This window comes from Notolabrus celidotus, chromosome 20 (assembly GCF_009762535.1).
Source record: "Notolabrus celidotus isolate fNotCel1 chromosome 20, fNotCel1.pri, whole genome shotgun sequence".
NCBI classification, from domain to species: Eukaryota; Metazoa; Chordata; class Actinopteri; order Labriformes; family Labridae; genus Notolabrus; species Notolabrus celidotus.
Genome location: NC_048291.1, coordinates 143590 through 165652, shown reverse-complemented (window position 1 = coordinate 165652; position 22063 = coordinate 143590). Strand labels below are relative to the sequence as shown.

Below are 22063 nucleotides of genomic sequence, written 5' to 3'. Positions count from 1 at the left end.
GAGGGAGGAGGGAGGAGGGAGGAGGGAGGATGGAGTGAGGAGGGAGGAGGGAGGATGGAGGATGGAGGATGGAGGAGGGAGGAGGGAGGAGGGAGGAGGGAGGTAAATGCAGCACAAAACGTCTTGACGAGTCGAAGACGACCAAAACCAAAGACTGAAACCTCTTTGTAAAACTAGGGGACTAACATCTCTCTGCTTCTTCTCTTTAAACACAGCTGATCCAAACCTCCCTGACTGGAGCCACAGCGAGCAGATAAGGGTCTTCTTAAACCTCCCTAAAGGACCAGATCTGGTGTTTGTACAGGTATGAACTTGTTTACTGCAGCTTTTAATTTAAACTCTTGAATTATCGCTTTTAAAAATGTGTTTGAATCTTCTAATTTGAATCATCGTTTGAACCAACAATGAGACGTATAGCCTCATGGAGAGCGAAGCTAAAAGATGAAGAGCTCTCCAAACTGACAGGATGCAGTACAGATCACAAAACCTGCTTCCTCTAGTTTGTTGCAGATTTCCGTCCATGTGTTTATTTTTCTGAGGTTTGAGTTATTTGATATTATAAAAAAGAGGATGTAACGTCATGATTGACAGCTCTGTTGACCAATGAGACTCCTGCAGCCGTTTGTGCACTTCCTTACCTGAGATGAGGAGGAACAGTAAGAGATAACGTTTACAGAAGAGTCGTTGAACCTTCCATAACTGTGAGATTCGTTGTGACGTTTTATCCCTGGATTTAAAGCGTGCTATGGTTCAGGAGTGGAAGTGCACTAATGGGGTATTTTCTAAGAGTATCCGGTCTGACACCTACAGAGAGTCCGCTTTGTAGGAGTTCTGGCTGCTGTTTGAAGTCTGGAATTACAGGACAGCGTGGATACATCCTCAGTGCAAACTGTAATCATCAATCAGCATCCTCCTCAGTGTTCTGTGACTGAGACATGACTCTGCAGGATGAAGGGAACCAAAAACACAGCTATGCACTAAGTGATAGTGGATTTAACACACTAACATGTCTGTGTTTAAGTGATAGTGGATTTAACTCACTAACATGTCTGTGTTTAAGTGATAGTGGATTTAACTCACTAACATGTCTGTGTTTAAGTGATAGTGGATTTAACTCACCAACATGTCTGTGTTTAAGTGATAGTGGATTTAACTCACCAACATGTCTGTGTTTAAGTGATAGTGGATTTAACTCACCAACATGTCTGTGTTTAAGTGATAGTGGCGTGTTAGTGCAGCATGTTAGCGTGTTTAAGTGATAGTGGCGTGTTAGTGCATGTTCTGATGTTTGGTATCAAGTCATAAAAATTACAGATGTTGTTCTAATGAGAACACACTGAGGGTCACTGGATGTTCCTGAGGGGAACTTTTGCAGCATTTCTCTGCAATCAATCCAGTGTCACATGAACTTCTTTTCGTACGTCCAAGAGTGAAAAATGTTTGAACCATCGATTGAAAGTTTAAATGATTCACAGGACAGAGTCTGAAGGAGTTTCAGACAGGTGTGAGTTTTAAATCCAGCAGGGATCAGTCTCTGGATTGGGTGTAGCTTCCCTTTAGCGGAGAAGCTTCACCGGCTGTGTCAAGACATGTCTGAAAGCAAAGAGCGATCAGAGGCGGAGGAAGAGGAGGGGATACAGATGAAGAGTAACACTGGAACACGCCGAGTGGACGGGGTTAGGAAGGAGAATCTAACAAACACAAAGATTCAAAGATGGAGTAAGATCGAGCAGCCGGGCGGAGACTCTGATATAACAGGAGAGTAAAAGAACGCAGAGGCTGAGGAGCACGTAGAAACAAACCACGCCGAGCTTCCTGAGGAGGATGAAAGAGGAGCGAGGGAGAGAGACGCAGCCGAGGCGTACTGATGAAGCCCTCCAGAGATCTCTGAAGAGAGCATCTATTATTCAGCAGCTATGAATCATGGGAGAGCGAGCGGGCGGAGGCGGTGGAGCAGATCGGGGGGGGGGGGGACATGCTGCGTTGGTTCCCGTGGGAGAAACAGTCAGAAAGGTTTGGTGTTAAAACGCAGCGATGAGGAAGAGGAAGAGGAGGAATCACCTTTTCACACACAAACTAACACAAGGAAGTGACCCAGCGGTGGCAAAGTGTCCACTTGTGTTTGTGCTTTGTCCCACTGGACCTGAACGCAGCATGGAGAGGAAACGCAGCTGCTTGTTTTTAAAACCCGTTCACGGCTTGTTAGAATCAAGTTTCCTGATGAAATGAGACTAAATGTTCACTCTTCAAGCTGCTTAACCAGATGAAATATTTCCCTGGAGGAATTAAAATCAGGGAAGACAGCTTCTTGTTGAGTGATTCACCAATTATTGATTGAAATCAGCCGTCTAATGGTGAAAAAAGTCCAACACTGGAGTTCTTCCTTCCCTAAAAAGTCTCTTTCTTTGACTATAAATGTTCAGAAACTCAAAACATTGAATTAATGCTCTAATCTTTACTCTTTCACTATTTTAAAAAGCATCCGTTGAGCTTTTCGGCTTTAAAGTTGCAGAATTTGGCGACAGCTGCTTTAAAAGCTGAGTGAAATAAAGTCACAGATCATCTTAATCAATGAATCTTAAAGGAGCAGTTCGTAAACCTTCGTAAGACTGAACATTATTGTGCCTCTCAAACACAAACCTGCAGCAACACCAGTCCGGTCCTCCAGCTGGACTCTGTGAGACGGGGTCTACCTGGACATAAAACAGGGGTCCCTGTTTACCGTCAACACTTTACCTGAACTCACTCCACCATCCTGTCCAGCTACTCTGACCGGTTTGTGTTTTCACTCATCGCAGCGTCTCAGTACGCTTCTTCAGACCGCCTGAGATCAGATACCCGAGCTTCCTCTCCCCCTCCGGGTCTAACGCTGAAACACATGTATGGAAAACACAGGAGGTCATAGCAGGGATGGGAGGAAGGGGGGATTCCTCTCCAGCAGTAGCTGGGTTATCTCACAGGTTTGGAGACGGTGTGTGTTTGAATGTCAACAGGGACTTCTCAGATGCTGAATCATCTCTTAACTTTTATTATTTGTTTGATTTTCTGAATTTTTGGAGGGTAAGCTGTGAGAGGAGATCTGTTTTTACCAACCAGCATCCAAAAATCAGATTTAGTTTAAGAAGATACTCGAGTGAGAGAAGCAGCAAAACGTCAAATATTAAAAACTTTACTTTAAAAAAAGAGCTGGTGAACATTTCTCAGGAGATCAATCTGCTCTGGTTGAGTTCATCCAGAACATGTCTGCAGTGGATTTGACCTCTGAGGGAGCAGAGTGTCTTTAGTCTGTGGAGATGTGTTTCTTAAAGGTGGTGTTTGTGCCTGCAGCAGGTGAGGGGGAACAATGACAGGGGAGGTGTGAATCCTGAGAACATGAGGGGGGTGAGTCTAAACGTTTCACAGGGAAAGAGGGGGAAGGAGGAAAAGGAGGGCGTGTTTGTGTTAAGATGTGTTTCACCTAAAACTGGATGGAGACCTTCACCGTTCAAACATTTTCTAACAAGTGTTCAAACACGTCTGTGGCTGACTGCTCATTAGTGTCTCGCTCGTTAGCTTATCGCTCGTTAAAAGAGTGGAAAGAAGAGGAGTGAATAAAACCAGACGGACGGAGAGAAAGGAACGGGAGACATAGAAGTGAGTTCTTGAGGTGATTTCCGTGATGCACCGACACATCGTGGAGTGCTTCATGTCGAGGAACTAAATACGGTCTCTTGAGTTGGTGAAGGGTTTCTGTACACGTAGTTAAATCTCAAGCAGACGGAAGTGAATCCAGAGTCCGTGTCTCTCTTTCATCGCAGTTACAAGTAGTGAGAATCAGATCTGTGGAGACCTTTCAGGATCCTTCTCTGGAATCTTGAAGCACCTTTCAGGCCCCGCCCCCCTTCCACCTGCAGAACTCTTCAAGGTGAGAGGTAGTGCTCATCCATCCCTTCATCCATCATTCTGCTCTTCAGCTCCTCAGGCCGGGATGTGCTCCTTCCTGTCAAACACTAAGAACCTGTATATCCGTCTCCTGATCTCATGCTGTGCGTCCTTCATCGTCTCTGACCCCGACCCCTCCTCATCCGTCCATTAGGAGATCTTACAGTTGTTTCGGGTGCAGTTCTGCGGCGGGCTCTGCGGCGGACGGATGGACTTGGAGCGCTTCAGGCTGTTGCCTTTAGAGCCGCCGGCCGGGTTGGCCAGCGAGTACGAGCGTCCGTGCATCATGACGGCGTTCATGCCGTTGGCCATGGAGAAGGACTTGAGGTGGGACTTGATGGCGACGGGCAGCGGGAGCTTGTCGATGAGGTGGACCGGCGTGCACGAGACGATGGCTCTGCAGCAGAGATCCTGCAGGGAGAACACTGAGGAGAGGAGGAGAAGTTAGGAGTTCAGACTGCATTCAGGACTTCTCTGTTAACATAAAGACCACAAAACTCAGGACCAGGACTTCTCTGTTAACACAAAGACCACAAAACTCAGGACCAGGACTTCTCTGTTAACACAAAGACCACAAAACTCAGGACCAGGACCCCTCTGGTAGATGGCAACTATGAACCAGAACTAACAGAGTCTGCTTTGATTTAACTGCAAAAAACAGAACATAAAGATACAGATAAACTAAAATATTCTGGTTTTCATCCCCTCTAGACCACTACGCTCCAACATGCAGGCCTGCTCATCGTACCTACAGTCTCTAAAAGTAGTATGGGAGGTAGAGCCTTCAGTTATCAGGCTCCTCTCCTTTAGAATCATCTACCAGTCAGGGTCCGGGAGGCAGACACCCTCTCTACTTTTAAGAGTAGGCTTCAAACTTTCCTTTTTGATAAAGCTTATAGTTAGAGCTGGATCAGGCTTGGACCAGGTCTTAGTTATGCTGCTATAGGCTTAGACTGACACACTGGGATCCTGTCTTTCCCTCTCTCTCCTCTCTCTGCCTGTCTCTCACTTTAACTCTTCCTGTCCCATTAAAGTTACTAACCATAGACCTTTCTGGAGTCCCTGAGCTCCCTTGTCTCGTAGGTTCCTCTGGATCTCTGCTGCTGTGGACGTGGTCCAGACTCCAGCTGCTACAACTACTACTATCCGTCTCCCCACTATCATCTCTCTCTCTCTTCATCTCCCTCTATCCCTCTCTCCAACACGGTCTCAGCAGATGTGTGTCTAACATGAGTCTGGTCCTGCTGGAGGTTTCTGCCTGTTAAAGGAAGTTTGTCCTTGCCACTGTAACTTGCTAAATGCTGCAAAGGTCTCTGCTCATGGTGGATTAAGATGAGATCAGACTGAGTCCTGTCTGGAAGAGGGGACTGGATCTGATCCGGTCTTCATGTTGAGTCTTTGTTGATAATAGAACATGGATCTGTGATGTATTAAGTTCAGAGTGAGTCTGTTCATCACTCTCTCACTCTGAGCTTCAGCAGGACGTCACTTCAGCCTGATTCCCTCTTTAATCACAGACAAAAGGACGACAGGGGTGATGGAGAATGAATTAGCCTACGAGGCGATGTGTCATCCCATCAGATGGCTGATGAGCACAGAGCGAAGTGTTAGTGTGTCCTCTGGAGAGTTTAAACTCCAGTGAAGAGCAGTTAATCCAGCTGAGATTACATTGTTATTTAAAAAGAGAGCTTTAAAACTTACAAATAAACCCTCACTATGAAGTGAAGCTGCAGACGTCTTTTTATTCTGTAACAGTGAAGACTTTCACTCACACTTCCCTCTGTTTCTTACTCTTTCTTCATGTCTCTAAATTCTGATTAACATGAAACTCCTCTGGCTTTTATTTGCCCTTTCATCACGCCTGTCCTTCCTCTTCTTGTACGGCAGGAACTAATCCAAAGAACTTGCAATGTTTTCCACATCTTAGCTCTTGAGTTCCTCTCGTCTTGAGGTCTGTGAGTAATTTTTCGAAGGGTTTTTGTTGGATGCTCTAACAGGCCCTGTGGTTACAGAGTTTGATGTCTCGTTGCCTCTTTTGAGCTGTCTTCCAAAATATTTAGACGCTCTGTTGACGACCAAAATACGACTAACAAGTGGCTGCATGAGTCGACAGAGGGCATCAGGGGGATTATAAGTCACCGTGATGACAAAGAAACCATGTGACCATGATGAACATTAGCTTTTAACTTTTGGCGGTTGCATTCAAGCATCAAAAATCTAGATGGGTATCCAAGTTTTGTTTTCCACGGAGCCAGTCCCTGCTGTCATTTCTCTTTAAGTGTGTTACCACAGCACAGAAATAAGTGCTCTGACTTTACTGCAGTGAGGGAAAAATCCCATCAGCTCTTCATGAAGGACTGACGACAAGGAGGAAGAGAGAGCACATCTCTACACCGGCTCCCCATAAAATCCTTCTTCTGATCTATAAACCTCTTCATGGTCAGACTCCTTTGTATCTTAAAGACCTCATAGTGCCCTGTTACCCCTCTAGAACGCTCCAACATGCAGGCCTGCTCATCGGACCTAAAGTCTCTAAAAGTAGTATGGGAGGTCGAGCCTTGATAACTTCCTGCTGTCAAAGATGTTAAAAGTCGTTCTGTTCATTGCCTGTAAGAGCTCAGGTCTTGGGTGTCCCCTCACCTCGGTTGGGCCTCCAGAACTTCTCCATGCCGTGCCTCATCAGGACGATGCGTGACAGCTCCGTGAACGACTCGATGACGTTGAAGTTGCACAGAGGGCTCACCTCGAAGAAGGTCATGCCGTTCTTCTCGGCGTACGCCCTCGCCTGCTCGGTGGGAACCTGCCGCTTGAAGGCCAGATGCAGGCGGTTACCGACGAGGATTCGAGGCACGCCTGGAGCATGCTGGGAAGGAAACAGAGACTGGGAGTCAAAAGTAACGTCAGGTAAGTTTCAACCAAGAGTCCCGGGGTCTTTTAGCCCACAGAACTACTTTCCCCTGAACTAAAAGGTTCCTGGTCCCCCATTGTTGTCTGCGTTTGGACCGTGGGCTGAAGTCCCGGGTAGATTGTGTAAATCAGGCCAGTGACGTATGGAGGAAAAAAAGTAAATGCACTACACCACCAGACCAGTAGAGGGCAGTAACACAAAGAGGAACGCCATTCATCACAGATGACACCATAGAAGCAGACGGACAGGCAGGTATCATTCTGAGCAACACAACAGTTAGCCTGTTAGCATGAAGAGACTCAGCTGGTCTGTTTTAGATGGTGCTATATTTCATCACAGATGGATTCACTGAATCAACACGTGAGAGGAGATAAGCGCGAGTAGCAAAGACGTTTCAACACGGCTTTAAAATCCTTTTGAACTCAAAAAGCCGTGATCGCAGAGATCGGCCGGTGTTTTGGTTTAAACGGCGACCCTGTTAACTGGAGACTCTCAGCCGGATGCATCCCTCATAAACGTCTTTAGACCATCATTAAATATCTGATGAGGATATTTTGAAATCTTAATAAAAACTAAACTAGTTTGCATTCCCAGGAACTCCCTCTGTGTTTCAACAGCTGTGTAAACTCCACAAACACTGACACGTTCAGCTGAAGGTCTCCAGTTTACAGGGTCACTTTTAAAACCGGAACACCGGTTTCAAGAGAATCACAGATGTGTGTGATGTTATTGTGGACGGAGGGAGGAATAAAAACACTGAGGTTAATCTACCAATCAGACACCTTCAGCATTGCAGGCCCCGCCCCCTGAAAGTCCCGGGACCTTTGAAAAGTACTACCCCCCTAGCAGGGGCTTTTTAGGGGGGAGATCATCTACTCCTGAACTAAATTTAGACACCGGGTCCACCGGTCCAAACGCACGTGGTTCAGGGGTAAAGGTCCAGCGGCCGAAAGACTCCTTAATAATTCAGACCTGTTTTAGATCATGAGCCCCCTCTTTGACTGTTCTCTGCTTATCAGTGTTGCTTTCACTGAGCAGGGAGCGTCTTATGAACCCTGTCTTTGATTTTTGTGTGTTAGCTTCATGAACTCACTGCTTTAAAGAGCGTGTTCCATCAGACACCCTTCACTAAAATCATATTAAATAAAAACACAGCAGCTCTCTGTTCTTTTCTAGTCTCAAGTCTCAGCTGTGCAGCATCTCTTCATGAGACGGAGAAGAAAGTGAATGAAAGATGTTCCCCTCATACGAAGGGACCAGAGGAGCCTTGTTATTAATTCAACAAGCTCAAGGAGGCAGCATCTCATCCTCCCGCTCAGGCTCATGTCTCTCTAATTTATCCCGTCTGTTCTTACTAACTGGATAAAACATGACGGCAGCGAAAGGTCGCCCTCTCTCTCCACCTTCACTCCTTCTCTCCTCCTGACTGTCATCTTTCATCAGCCTCTCCTCAGAGAGTCCTCCCTGTTTCCTTTTCATCCTCTGAGTCTGTGCACAGAGGACGCTCCTGCAGCAGAGAGGGGACAGGATCAGCTTTGGAAGCATGCTGCAACAAAACCAGGAGCCAAACTTTGACAGTGACCATAAAGATCCACTTCCATGGTGCACGTATTTTCCATCTGCTCCATCACACCACCTCAGCTCTGCTGCAACCACACCACGTCTGAGAGGTGGAGCAGGAAGGAGCAAACTGAAACATACATTCCACAGGCTGAAAGTCTTTTGCAGAACCCGAGACCCTTTATGTCATGGAGTGTGTTTACATGCACTCAGCCTTGTCCCTGTTGTGATCATATTTGGGATATGCCGTTCCTTCTGTGTGCATCGTGAGCCGGTCTGTCTGATCTGAAAGTGTTAATGAGCCAGTCTGTTGTGTTTGTTTGTCTTTTTTTTGTCCCTTTTGAAAATGTAATAGACGACGTATTTATCATTTTAAAGTTATATTTTGGGGTTTTTCTGTCTTTATTGACAGGACAGCTGAAGAGAGACAGGAAATGTGGGGAGTAGAGAGAGGGGGAGGACATGAAGGAAATGGTCGACTGTCCGGGAGTCTGACCGGTGACCTCTGCGGCGAGGCGTGGCTAAGGGTGGAAAGGACTTAATTAAGCGTTTCTTTGAATTCAGTTTAATTAAGGGTCTATTTTGTTTACCCCTTGAGTTCAACTTGGTTTGGCATAAACATTTTATAAGTTCCTTTTTGTCTCATTGTTTCAGGTCTGTTTGTTTAGGTCTTACATGTTGATGTGTTAACTTGAGTTATGTTAACGGTTATGTATGCGCCTAGTTCTTATAATTCTGGTTTGGGAAAAAATAAATTTGGGAAAAATAAAAACCCACTTTTCTTTAAAAAGTGACGCCTGCGTCTCGTACCTTACAGCTTGGTCCCTAACAGAGTCTGACACGATTCTAAGAGTTTCACTTTTAAGAGATGAAATCTAAAAAGAGCCCGGCCTGAATGATTTCATTTTAAAGTGTTTGATAATGTCAGTATTTGCTGACTCTCTGCTTTCTGTCTGTTTTAACTAATTCTGCAACATCCAGGATGTTTCAAACTAAAGCGAGTGAACGCCAATACCAACCTGCAGGGTGTGTGGGAGGGACGCTGTAAAAACACTGACAGGGATCATGAGCGCTCATCCAAGAGGAAGCTTCTGGTGTGGTCGAGACGAAGAGCCAACTCTGAACTTTCTCTTTACGTATGACTCACTCTGAATGTAAGCCTGATCTGGGTTTGTGATCTAGAAACCCATGAATCATCTCTTCAGCATCAATTAAACCGATCATCCCTCAGACTCACCTCGTCAATCTCTCTGATCCACCGGTCGATTCCATCGAAGGACCACCGGTTGGTGATGTCGTAGACCAGCAGGATCCCCTACACACACACACACAGGTTAAACAGAGTCAAAGTGAGCACAGCAGCTGGTCTGTACATTTATATTTGATCTATTCAGTCAACAGAAGAACACACAGTGAGGTCTCTCTGACTCTAGAGCAGAGAGAACCTGTCCTCAGTCCAGTTACATCGTGCGCTCCTCACCTGAGCCCCGCGGGAATACGAGCGAAAGATGGTGCAGAACCTCCCCTGTCCCGAAGTGTCCCTGAGGAGGAGAGGAGAAAGACGTGAGGAGAGACCTAAAGTAGACTCGGTTTGTTCAGCTGCAGGGAGGAGAAAACATTGGCCTGAAACCTCGTCTGACTTTCTCATCCAAACAAATCTCCTCATCACTTTTTGGCAGAGGCGGCAGTGATCAAACTTTCATGCACTGACTCAGAAACACAGACAGCTCTCTGAACTGAGCAGAACAAGACGGACGCCTTGAATAAACTCACACCGATCAGATCACCACTTTCCTTATTCAACATTCGTTTGACGAGCGAGCCGTCTTAAATTTGGTTTTATGGGGGATTAGAAAAACCTGGAAAAAGTTCTGAGTCTGATCTAATTACTGTTTCTCAGAAACGGCTCATTACTCTTTCTGTTGTGTACAAAACAACAAACACTTGAACACACATATTTCATTAGAGATCATGTGAGCGGAGCTGAGCACGAGCGGAAGGATTTGGGATGAGGGAAGAATTCATTTTGAGAAAGCTTGGACAGGAAAGAGGAATCTGCTGAGCTCTTTGTTGACGTCAGGCACTTTTACTAACCCTCTGAAGAACATTTAGTGGACGTACTTTGGTCGGGGACACTTGCCCATAAGGATTATGTTGCAGCCATTACAGCTTGTTTGCAGCTAACAGCTCATGCTAAAGGTTTTTGTACTTCAGAGTCAATCAGAGCCCAGTTTGTATAACACAGCCTCATTGTGTTGCTTTTGTTTGAAAAGCACAATCTGAATAAATGCTCCTTTTGTTGGGGACTATTTTCAGGTGTGGATTAAACCACATTTGGTGTTGGATTAGCGCGTTGGTTCAGTATTCGGGGCAGAAGGACGGTGTATCTGTGACGGCGTATGTATGTAGACACAGATGGCAGAAAAGACAGAAATGGAAACGAAGCAGATGATGAAGCTCAGAGTGTGAGTCAGAAGAAAAGATCCAGACTCAGAGAGGAGAGGAGATTCTCCATCATCGGGCTGCATCTAAACTTTTGCCTCCACAGGGAAGACGAGGCGTTGCTGCTCCGCTGAGAAGTCAGATTCTTTGGCCTACTTCCACCGAACGAGCCCGGCCTCGCACTGCAGAGCGCCTTCTCTGACAACTACATGTTTCTGCTGAGTCTCCATTGATTATTGGAGAGGTTGGAGAAGAGGAGGAAGCAGCTTGGGAAGGCGTCTTGTCTGTTTAATGCCAATATCAGGTGTCTCTCTAAAATAACATACATACTCTTTTCTAGAGATCTCAAGAGTTGAGAGAGAGAGAGACAGACAGACAGACAGAGAGAGAGAGAGAGAGAGAGAGAGAGAGAGAGAGAGAGAGAGAGAGAGAGACAGAGAGAGAGAGAGAGACAGACAGAGAGAGAGAGAGAGAGAGAGACAGACAGAGAGAGAGAGAGAGAGAGAGAGAGAGACAGAGAGAGAGAGAGACAGAGAGAGAGAGAGACAGACAGAGAGAGAGAGAGAGAGAGAGAGAGAGAGAGACAGACAGAGAGACAGACAGAGAGAGCAGTGTCTCTCCAATGTTCAGACAACAACAGGTTTTGAGTTCAGCCGTGATGTGTGCTTACCAAAGCTCCAGCTTCACTCTCCTCCCGTCCAGAAGGATGGTGGTGGTTTTATAGTCGATACCTGGACAGAAAGGGAGAGAGAGAGAGAGAGAGAGAGAGAGAGAAACAGAGACAGAGACAGAGACAGAGACAGAGACACAGAGGGGACAGAGACAGAGACACAGAGGGGACAGAGACACAGAGACAGAGACACAGAGGGGCAGATTTAGTAAAATGGATCAGATCTTCAGTAATTTTGATACAAGAGAAGAAGTCATATTCCTCCTCTACCAGCTTTTTAAATGGATTATTTTCTATTTTCGTTCCTCTGTTTTGATGCTCATCTGAGTATCTTTGGGTTGTATAGCAGATGTATCTTTAACAGACATCATCCTGGACTTTGGAGAACAATAATTAACATTTTTCATTATTTTCTGACATTTTATAAACTAAGACACGACGACAGGAAATTGTCTTTTACTGGATTTAACACGCAGTCACCAGAAGTGCTCTGAATGTGCCCAGAAGCTTTCCTGAGTCTACCTCACAGTCATCAAACTCACACTCACACGCTGCACGTCCCTTCATCGCTGACAGATTTCCATCTATGAGCGGTTTAAAAAACAGACACCTCGTCCATGAAGACACGTGTCTCTGAGAATCAAACAGCACCAAAGAATGCACAGAATGTGTGTGTTAAGAACTCGACCGCGTGTCTCGTTGTATGCTAAGTTTTGTGAAGTGGTGTGCAGGATATTACTTCATCACACTCCACCCTTTCGAGGGAAGAACATCTGCAATGTTTCACCACAGCACTCCAGACTTAACGCCACGTTATCTACCTTCTCTAAGGATCCATGAAGTCTGCATTAAAACCATAGACCGTATAACGTAGTCTCCGTGACGTCACCCGTCTGTTTCTGAAGCGCTGTTTTGAGGCCTATTGTCAATGGCAGCCATATTGGAAATGCTGAACTCAACATAACTGCTGTCGAGCGAGTGTGCCGTTAAGAGGCGGGGCTTTGAGCCTCCTCGCCAACAGCTACAGTGTTCCCGCCTGTCAATACAGTCAGCTCTGCCTCTCATTGGAAGACTAGTAATCTTAATATCTTTGAAATCACTGCGTTATGAATAAATCCCCCCCGTACAGTGGAATGATCTATCCAGACTCCACTGTTCTTTTGAACCAGACTGTAAACATGTTTGTTTCTGCTGTAAAGATCGGCTCTTTGAATTTGAGTTAGAGTTTATAACACTTCCCCATGGCCTTCATATTGCTTGCAGCTTGGTTGAAAGACAGAATCCAGAGGATCGAGTTATTACAATCCAAATCAGGCTTAAAGTCATCTGGGACATACACTCCAAACCACCAAGGAGAACCTCAAGGTATGGAGGATCATCATGGTGTCCAAATCCACGCACATCATTTCTTCAACATATGCATAAAGCTCAGGTCTGTTCCTTCTGAGATTGAACTAATGTTATAAAACCATTTCACGGTTTAACTGTCATGACGTAAGCCGCAGTGTTCACCCTCAGGCGACGAACAGATCCCTGACAAACCCGTCCGACCGCTGCACCTGTCGCCCTGCTGCTCCGTGTCTCCACATGTTCCCCCGCCCTGTGCTCGCCGGGCTCCTGTGGCTTTCACTGAGTCTGGAACCACCTGAGGCCAAACAGGTGAACCACTGAGACAATCAGAGTTTCCACAGTCCGGGAGATGTTTATCTTTCTCACTAAGCAGCAGATTTATGAGTGATTGTGTAAAAGTACTCCTCTCCCTGTCCCGACGTGATGAGCAGCTAAACGGTGTTTGGATTATTTTATGACCAGAAACAGGAGCTTACCTGATCCGGGCACGCTCAGTCCTCGTGTGACTCTCTATCTTTGTTGGATAAAAAAGGACGGTTACTTTCTCCAAGTGTTTAATGGTTAATTATTTTATTTAAATAAACACAATCTTTGCTTACAACTAATGTGTTCAATATAAAGAAATAAAGATTTATGGAAATTAAATACAAACATTTACAATACTTCATCTTTGGCTTTGAGTTTTTGAACTTTTAATAAATGTAATAATTTGTGCTTTTATCTACAAAACTATATCAATGGTTCGCGCATTAATTGACAACTTAAAGAATATAAAACTTATTGATAATTATTTTGATAGGCAATAAATGATCTAAGCCATATTTCAAACTAAAAGATTCAAACATGACGGTTTCATCTTCAGAAATGTGAGTTTAATGTGCTTACTGAAATGCTTTAGACTTTCTGGCAAAATAAGCTTTTTTTACAGGTTTTATATATCTGATCAATTCTTTTCTTTTATTTGTATTTATTTCTTTATTAAAAGGGACAGTGCATATATATGAATATATATGTATATACATGTATATATATGTGTATATATATATATATATGTGTGTGTGTGTGTGTGTGTGTGTGTGAGTGTGTGTATTAATACAAAATGCAGCAGCACGGTTTTAAATGAAGGCCAGAAGGAGCTGCCTGTTTCTTTTGGTGTTGATTTTTAAATTCTTTCTGTAGTTCTTTACGGCACCGGACCGGACTACATCTCAGAGATTCTTTTAGTGTCTGAACCAGGAAGGTCTCTCAGATCCTCCAGCTCCTCTCTTTCAGCTGTTCCTAACAGGAGAACCAAAAACGTATTTATTCAGTCTGGCTTTCATTTAGGGTTCAACATTTCTATTACTTACTTTTTACTATTATATTGATTTTAATGTTGTTTTATTATTTATTTCTCTGTTTCTGAATCTCACACTTCTACACACGTGTTTCCAGAGACTGAGCATGGCTGTAAAATGTAAACACACACACACACGCCGCACCGCGTCACGCCACGCCACAGAAACACGTACACAAAGATTGAGACAGACGCTGTCAGTGCTCGCTACAAGCAGCACCGATCATTAGAATAATCATGGAATAAAAGCCAATGAGTATGGAATAGCATTCTGGCTTGAAATGACCAACCCTAGAAACAATACATGATAGAATGACAATGAAAACAACAACACATCACAAGAAGGTTTATAAGTTCTACCAAAGTGCATTAAAGTGCTGATTAAATGATTAAAGGTGAAATAATCTGCAGGTCAGTGGATGATGGAAGAATCGTAGTTGCATCCCGACTGAAGCGACCGGCTGTTTGAAACAACTCTTGAAAACTGTCATTTTTAACTATGTAGGTTTTCTTGTTGGTCTCGTTTGTTCATAGTTAACTAACACAAACTTTCAAAAGTGACGATGATTAATGTGCGTCCACATCCAGCCCTTCATTCCATCTCTAGAAGTCTTCACCAAAGGCTTGCAGCTCACTCAAACAGACTGCTTTGAACACTTTACCTGAAGCAGCCGTTTATAATGTGAGCTTTGTTGTTCTTATTAAGTCTCTTGGGAAAAAGACCTTCACATTACATCTGTTTCCCAGACTCTCACACGACTGCCTCGGCCTCTGGCAGGTAGCAGCTGCTGGCTTACAGCATTAGCAATATCTTCCAATTTTCCAGGCAGCATGAAGCTGCTGCTGCTGCCGGGCTAAAGTGCTGAGCTCAGCCTCGCCTAATTCAATCTGAGTGAGTGCAGAGCTCCGTACCAAGTGGCTCGTCTCCTCTTGTTGCCAAGGCTCATTTAGATATCCCGGATAATCAATAGCGTCTCTGATGTCTCTGATGTCTTCGCTGAACGCGCCTGCTTCTATTCTGGGACGAGGCTGGCTGTGTTTGTTCTGTGGAGGAGCTCAAAGCTGAGTGAAGCGTTTTAAGCTCAGCCTTTTGTGTAAGTGTGTCAGAGATGCAGTGATTTAACTCTGTGGTAATGAGATGATGTGAAAAACACCGAGTGTACGGGCCGGCGATAATGTGAACGTCCTCACAGGAAATGGAATTAGTAGATTTAATTATGAGAAGATTCTCTCAAAAATCAATAAAGAGAGTGTTGATAGAGACATTCCACTCGGAGGTCTGTCTGCATTTTGTAAATGAAATTAAAAATCTTTTATTACCAGAAATAGTAAACGATGTAGGGCTGGGCGATCCATTCATTGTGTTTGTAGTAAAGGACGATTTTTAATGATAGAAATCTAGATTTTCTCTTTAACTTCCTCCCCCCCTTCCCTTGGACTCTTTTAGCTCACATCCTCCCTCCTTTTTACTTCCTATAGAGACACACACAATAACAACAACAAGAAGAAGAAAACTGTGCTTTCTGTAGCTTTATCACAACTACAGGACATCAAAGCTGCAGTAGGACCCACGTGTTGTTATAAGGAGAGCCATGAATTATAAGTGTAGGTGGAATAACATGTTCAGATTGTGAGGGCGAATGGGAAGAATAGGAGGTAAAGAACAGACAGCAGTGAGACTCCATGTACAGTTAATCTGTGTTAATATTGAACACTCAGTGTGTCAGTCTGTGCATCTCTCAGGAGGATTATATCAGGTCCACCTATCTACTCTCTTAATCCCCCTTCCCTTCTCCAGGGCAGCGTGAGGGAGGGAAGGTGGGGGTTGTCTCTGAGCTGGCCTGCATCCAGAGATAACTGTTGTGTATGGATATGCAACTGTCAACACAGGCAGTCGCTGCTGCAGAGGAACAATGGGCCGCCGTGCCTGCCTGACCCCTGGGGAATATTCCTTTGTTAGTGCGCTGAATCAAAAAAGGAAAGATTTAAGAGTCTCACTTGTGGAGCAGCTGCTCTGAAAAGTGACTGATTCTGCATTTTAATTGGCTTCAACCCTCCAAGGCTGGCGTTATCAAGATGGCTAACATTCACTGAGGGTGAAATTCAAAACCTCATTGCAGGGCGTCAAATTCATTTTCAGATCCACTCAGATTTCTTTGTTACCCCAACGCATTAAAGGAAGTGTTTTCATGGGATCATCTAATGTTTATTCATCATCAGTGTAGTGGAACTGAATAATGTTTCTAACGGTGTTTTTTATTTCTGAAACCAGACGAGGGTTGGTATATTTGAAAGTCTGAAAGAAATACAATCTTTCTCATCACTAATTTGGAACCAGCTAATCTGAGGGAAGCCGGTAGTTCAGCTGACATGCATGGTTTACGGCCAAATTCTACCTGATCCGTCTCCGATCCGTCACAGCACCAGATCTGATAGGTTTCTATTCTAGTCAATGTGTTAACTTCCACTGGATCAGCTCCGTCTGCGTCTCTGATTAGAATAAAACACTCTGTGTTATCACCAGATCGTATTTCACTTAACTACAACAACAAACCAAAGTCATGATGAGCGGAGCCAGGCCTGGAGTCAACAGGTCAGAGGTTTTCAGAGGACCAGAAAGACAACATGGATGAGGAGAGGTGGAGGAGGAGAATCCTTGATTCAGGGATTACAGAAGGGGAAACCTCGGTCACATGACTCCAGCTGTTCGGAGGTCCTGCTCCATGCTGCGTTCTGAAAACACGGCCAGTGGGTGTTGACAGGCAAGAGAGCACGGAGACGACCGGACATAGATATCGTGAGCAGCTCTGATAATCAGTCACTGGTTATTCTAGTCGTGCATTGATATTGGATATAGCAACCAATCATGTTTCCAATAGCTGTTCCAAAATCACAGAGAGGAGCACCATCACAGCCTGGGGGCGATGCCTTCTTATTAAATTCTGCTCCTCTGTCCTGATTCTCTCCTCTTGAAATATTTAAGCCCCTCACAAGCATTCCCTCCACGCTAACCTCCCTTAGCCAGAGGGATGGAAATCAATAGTGAGCTTCTGTCTGCTCAAACATCTCGGCCGGAGCGCGCTCTGTGGCGCTCCTCTCAGCCCTCCATATTTAATGAAGCCGCTTGAAGGCTTTTGATGTTGCCCGCATCAATTAAGACAACCTCCTCTATTAGAGAGTACAGGCCAGGTTCACGTTGAGAGACCGAGCCTGTCGTTCCAAGAACGACGACTGGCTGTTCAGAAACCTCCAGGACAAGGCGGCATTAATTACACGATGCAAAAACATTTCAAGCCTGTCATGTAAAGTTGAATCTAAGACTGGGCTGATATGTGGTTTTCTACAACTGGGGGAATATTAAGCAGTATGGTTCCTGAACAATTAATCTGCAAACATAAACCTTGTATTTAAACACCGGTGGAACCAAAAAGAACAGAATCTAAAGACTCTAATCAACTTGAGACTTCTATAACGACATCCTCTCTCTCAATGAGTGCGTACAAATGGACCCTGAGTATCCCGATTTTGTGCTTGTGCATGTTGACATTATATTCCAATTTCACAAACCTAGATCAGCCCTGATCCTGGTTTTAAGAAACCTGATTTTGCTACCTGGAGGACTCCGAGAGGAAAACTAGTTTCGGAAAGCTGCTGACAACCTGCGCGACCTCAGCCAAGTGACATATCAGCAAAACCAACATGGTGGCAGCGCCTAGGACGTCTTTCTTCTGGAGCCTATTCTCCCGCTTCTGGACCTGAGGTGGATACGCCAAATCTGCACCACGGTGTTGTCATTTCATAGTGCTGAGCCTGCAGTAAGCTACTGAGGCCTCATTGTTCTCGGATTTCAAAATTGGCATTTTTTTTTGGTGAAAAATAAACATTGACGACGCCTGTGTGAATGACAGAGTAATCAGAAACTGGCATACATCATTTATCATGTATACAAGGATATGAATAACCAGGTTTGGTTGCAAATAAACGCCACATCCCAATTATGATCACAACAGGGACAGGGCTTACCCGGGCATACCCAGGATACTCATGTCCATGTTAATGCACTCAATCTTAGTTACCTGCTGCGATCACAGAGCTTGTCCTTCAGTGGATGTAGGGGGGTTAAAACTCACCTGATGCTGGTCTTCATACTGCTGCAGAATGCCAACAGGCAGAACCAGCCTTTGGTAGAATTCATTAAGAGATTAACGCTGGTGAAAAGAGGTCGTTCTGCGGACTGATGTATTTTTCATGAACAGTAGCTTTCATCCGGAGGGGAGTGGATGGAAATCTGCTTCATCTGACAAACTAAACGGATACTTAGGGAATCATCTCCGACTGCATCTTGTTTCCTTGAGCAAAGACCTTAACATTCTACCTTTATAACAAACAGCTGTCTGACTCCTTTCTCTCCTCATGTGCACCATATTCATTTCTCCTAACAACATATTCCATCTCTCTCTATCCCCCAACAAAAGAGTTCAAAGTGCCCTATTACCCCTCTAGACCACTACGCTCCAACATGCAGGCCTGCTCATCGTACCTAAAGTCTCTAAAAGTAGTATGGGAGGTAGAGCCTTCAGTTATCAGGCCCCTCTCCTTTGGAATCATCTACCAGTCAGGGTCCGGGAGGCAGACACCCTCTCTACTTTTAAGAGTAGGCTTCAAACTTTCCTTTTTGATAAAGCTTATAGTTAGAGCTGGATCAGGCTTGGACCAGGTCTTAGTTATGCTGCTATAGGCTTAGACTGACACACTGGGATCCTGTCTTTCCCTCTCTCTCCTCTCTCTGCCTGTCTCTCACTTTAACTCTTCCTGTCCCATTAAAGTTACTAACCATAGACCTTTCTGGAGTCCCTGAGATCCCTTGTCTCGTAGGTTCCTCTGGATCTCTGCTGCTGTGGACGTGGTCCAGACTCCAGCTGCTACAACTACTACTATCCGTCTCCCCACTATCATCTCTCTCTCTCTCTTCATCTCCCTCTATCCCTCTCTCCAACATGGTCTCAGCAGATGTGTGTCTAACATGAGTCTGGTCCTGCTGGAGGTTTCTGCCTCTTAAAGGAAGTTTGTCCTTGCCACTGTAACTTGCTAAATGCTGCAAAGTGCTCTGCTCATGCTGGATTAAGATAAGATCAGACTGAGTTCTGTCTGGAAGAGGGGACTGGAAAACATAGAGTACAGTCTAGACCTGCTCTTTTTGTAAAAGAGTCTTGAGATAACTTTTGTTGTGATTTGGCGCTATATAAATAAAGATTGACTGATTGATTAAAAAAGACCTTCAGGTGCAAAAACAAGTTTTTTAGGAGCAGACTTTGATCATATTTGCCCCACAGATTAAACTCTTGGGCAGCAATCCAATGCAGAAATTTCAAAATACTTTAAACGTATTGTGACCAAAACAAGTAAAAACAGCACCCAGGTTTAAAAAGAGGGGCCTTCTTCTTTAAGGAAAAGAGGAAGGATAAGAATCAGGCTGGAGATGATGTTGCCTGGAAAATATTCAGTGAGGTTTAACCTCCCGTCTTGTTTATAGTCAATGAGGTCATACAGACTATTGTTTATTTAGAGAAACCAACCACCAGCCTGACAACAATGCACATACAGTCATGACTGTATGACTTGGCTCTATATGAATGCTGTGTGTGATGAGCGTCACACGGCTCTTTGTGTATTCTCCAGAGTCCACGCAGCAAAACCAGCAGCTAGTACTTTCAGCACTTTTGTGATGAGCAAGCATGACATACCATGAGGAGCTCATCATCATCACAAGAGGGCAAAACAGAGCCAACTGATCCCCCTATCAGCTGAGACGAGACTGACTCACCACTACTGTAAGCATACGGAGACTCCGCTGATCCATCCTGCAGGCTGTCCAGGATCTCTCCTTTGCCCACGTCGCTGTCTCCCACCAGGAGGAACTTAAGGAGGTAGTCGTAGCTTTTCACCGGGCTGCCTTGGCTGCCCATCCTCTCACATCTGACCCCAGGTGGAGCTGGGGCTGAAGATGAGGGAGTGAATCCACAAGGAGGGATATCCAGAAGACCAGCTCTCTTGAGTGTTCCTTTACTGGGTCCACCAGCAGCACACAGTCCTTGTTTTGCCTGGTGAACTTACTCCAACAAGACTGTGTTCCAGTGGGTGTGGGTTTTCAGACTATTAAGGGCACACAATGACACACATGGAGGACTGTCTGTCTTGACACATACATTGGAGTCTATTTTACCTTATTGCTTTAAAATCCAAGATAACAAAACATATATTTGATCACAGTTGGTGCTCAGAAGAGAGAATAAAAACCTCTGAGTGCTGGATTTATAGCAAGGTGCAACCACAACCACAATGAGGTTGAAGTTTAATCTTCAGGCAAGTTATTCCTTATCTTAGTGACAGATTGCCAACTATTATGGGTGGCAGGAAAAGGCAGTCACTGAACCTGTATCCTCCAAACGACTCCACCAAAAGTCTATGTAGGAAAGAAGAACATGCTTATTATCTGCAATATTATCATAATAATCCAAGTGGTTAAAGCAGATTTACGTAATCCACAACCATGTATGTCTACTGAAGATGTTTTTCTTGTATTAAAGCAAACTACCACAGCTTTCAGTGTTGTAATTCCTCATTAAAAGACGCTTGCTGGCTGAATTAGCAGCAGGAACAACAAGCTAGTCCCAGCAGTTAGCTGGTTTAGCTTGTGTTCACAGTAACAAACGTTGGTGATTATTTAGAGACGCTGTCAGCGGTGATGCGTTAGACCACACAGCACACAGTCACATATAATATCATGTTACCCATTGTAGATCTGACCCACACTGCATAAAAACACTCCACAGCAAGCTAAATGCTAACGTAGCTGTTAGGCCCCCTTGTCTTCCTGCAGTCCGGTAACAAAGATTAGCGTAACTCCACTGCGTTATATCCAGGGGGGAAACACAATCCGCAGTGTGGTTTTAAGTCCAGTCCAAATCTCTGTACATGCAGTCAGGGATTTCAATCCGCGATCCTTCCATTTTTCTCCATTATATCCAGTTTAAATCTCAGCTGGTGACTCTGAATCTCGCAGAACAACACTGAGTGCGCTGCTGACAGATCGGCTGCTGGTCACTCACTGTTCCCGCCCTCTGGCAACACGCCCCACCCCCCAGCTCACTGATTGGACGGATTTTTTACTGTGCCCAATGAGAGGCCTGCCATTGGCTGAAGGTTGTGTCCATCGTAATTTGTTGTCAACAACCACAACGCGCAGATGGTGAACAAAGATGAATCTCTTCTAACTGAAAAATGACAGACATCTTTAAACGTGCATTAAACATGGTTAGAATGAACATTAATAATGTATTATTCTTTTTTTAATGGAATTTGACACTTTAAGAAAAAATGAAATGCACAATTTAGGGGGTGAAATTAAGTGTGCAAAAAGGAGCCTTATTTGGCAGGATAACCTTTTATTTCACTCATTAGACTGTTTCTCTTTTTTTCTTTTTGAAAATCATAGTTTTAATTTTTTACCCCATGATTAAAAAGAATCAAATAATCTTGACGTCAAACTGGTTGGTGGGAGGATGGATCTATTGAAGCCACTTCTTCCTGTGTTTTTAAAATAGCATGCAGGAACATGAATATTAATAACAACTGTGAAGTACAGTAGCAGGCGGAGTGTGTATTTGATGCTATATGTGTCTAATCTCTTCATGACTCATCTGTCTTTAGCTCTGCTGAGGATGAACACCTACTCACACATAATGAATGAAGCATACAGATTAATATGGACGGCGTTTGATAGCTTTAAGGGTAATATGATGAGTAAAGCTTTGGGATACACTCGTGTCTTAAATAACATGGCATTGTGAATGTTTTGGTATTGGTAAAATTATTC

At 44.5% G+C, this 22063-nt stretch overlaps 1 protein-coding gene across 6 annotated transcripts; it reads right to left on the bottom strand.

The window, feature by feature from the left end:
• Positions 1–3007: 3007 nt before the first annotated feature.
• On the bottom strand, positions 3008–21300 carry rab40c (RAB40c, member RAS oncogene family). Of its 6 annotated transcripts, none has more exons than XM_034711405.1 (7): positions 20485–21300; positions 20012–20340; positions 11502–11562; positions 9870–9930; positions 9627–9704; positions 6562–6784; positions 3008–4346 (listed from the first exon to the last, which is right to left on the bottom strand). In XM_034711405.1, exons 2-7 carry the CDS (start codon positions 20151–20153, stop codon positions 4072–4074), a joined length of 840 nt encoding a protein of 279 aa, XP_034567296.1. In that variant the 5' UTR covers positions 20154–20340; positions 20485–21300; the 3' UTR covers positions 3008–4071. The 6 variants fall into 6 exon arrangements, with proteins under 6 accessions (XP_034567296.1, XP_034567297.1, XP_034567299.1 ...); XM_034711406.1 differs by having other exon boundaries at positions 20012–20650; positions 20783–21300; XM_034711408.1 differs by having other exon boundaries at positions 20012–20650; positions 20979–21300.
• Between the last annotated feature and the right edge of the window lie 763 nt (positions 21301–22063).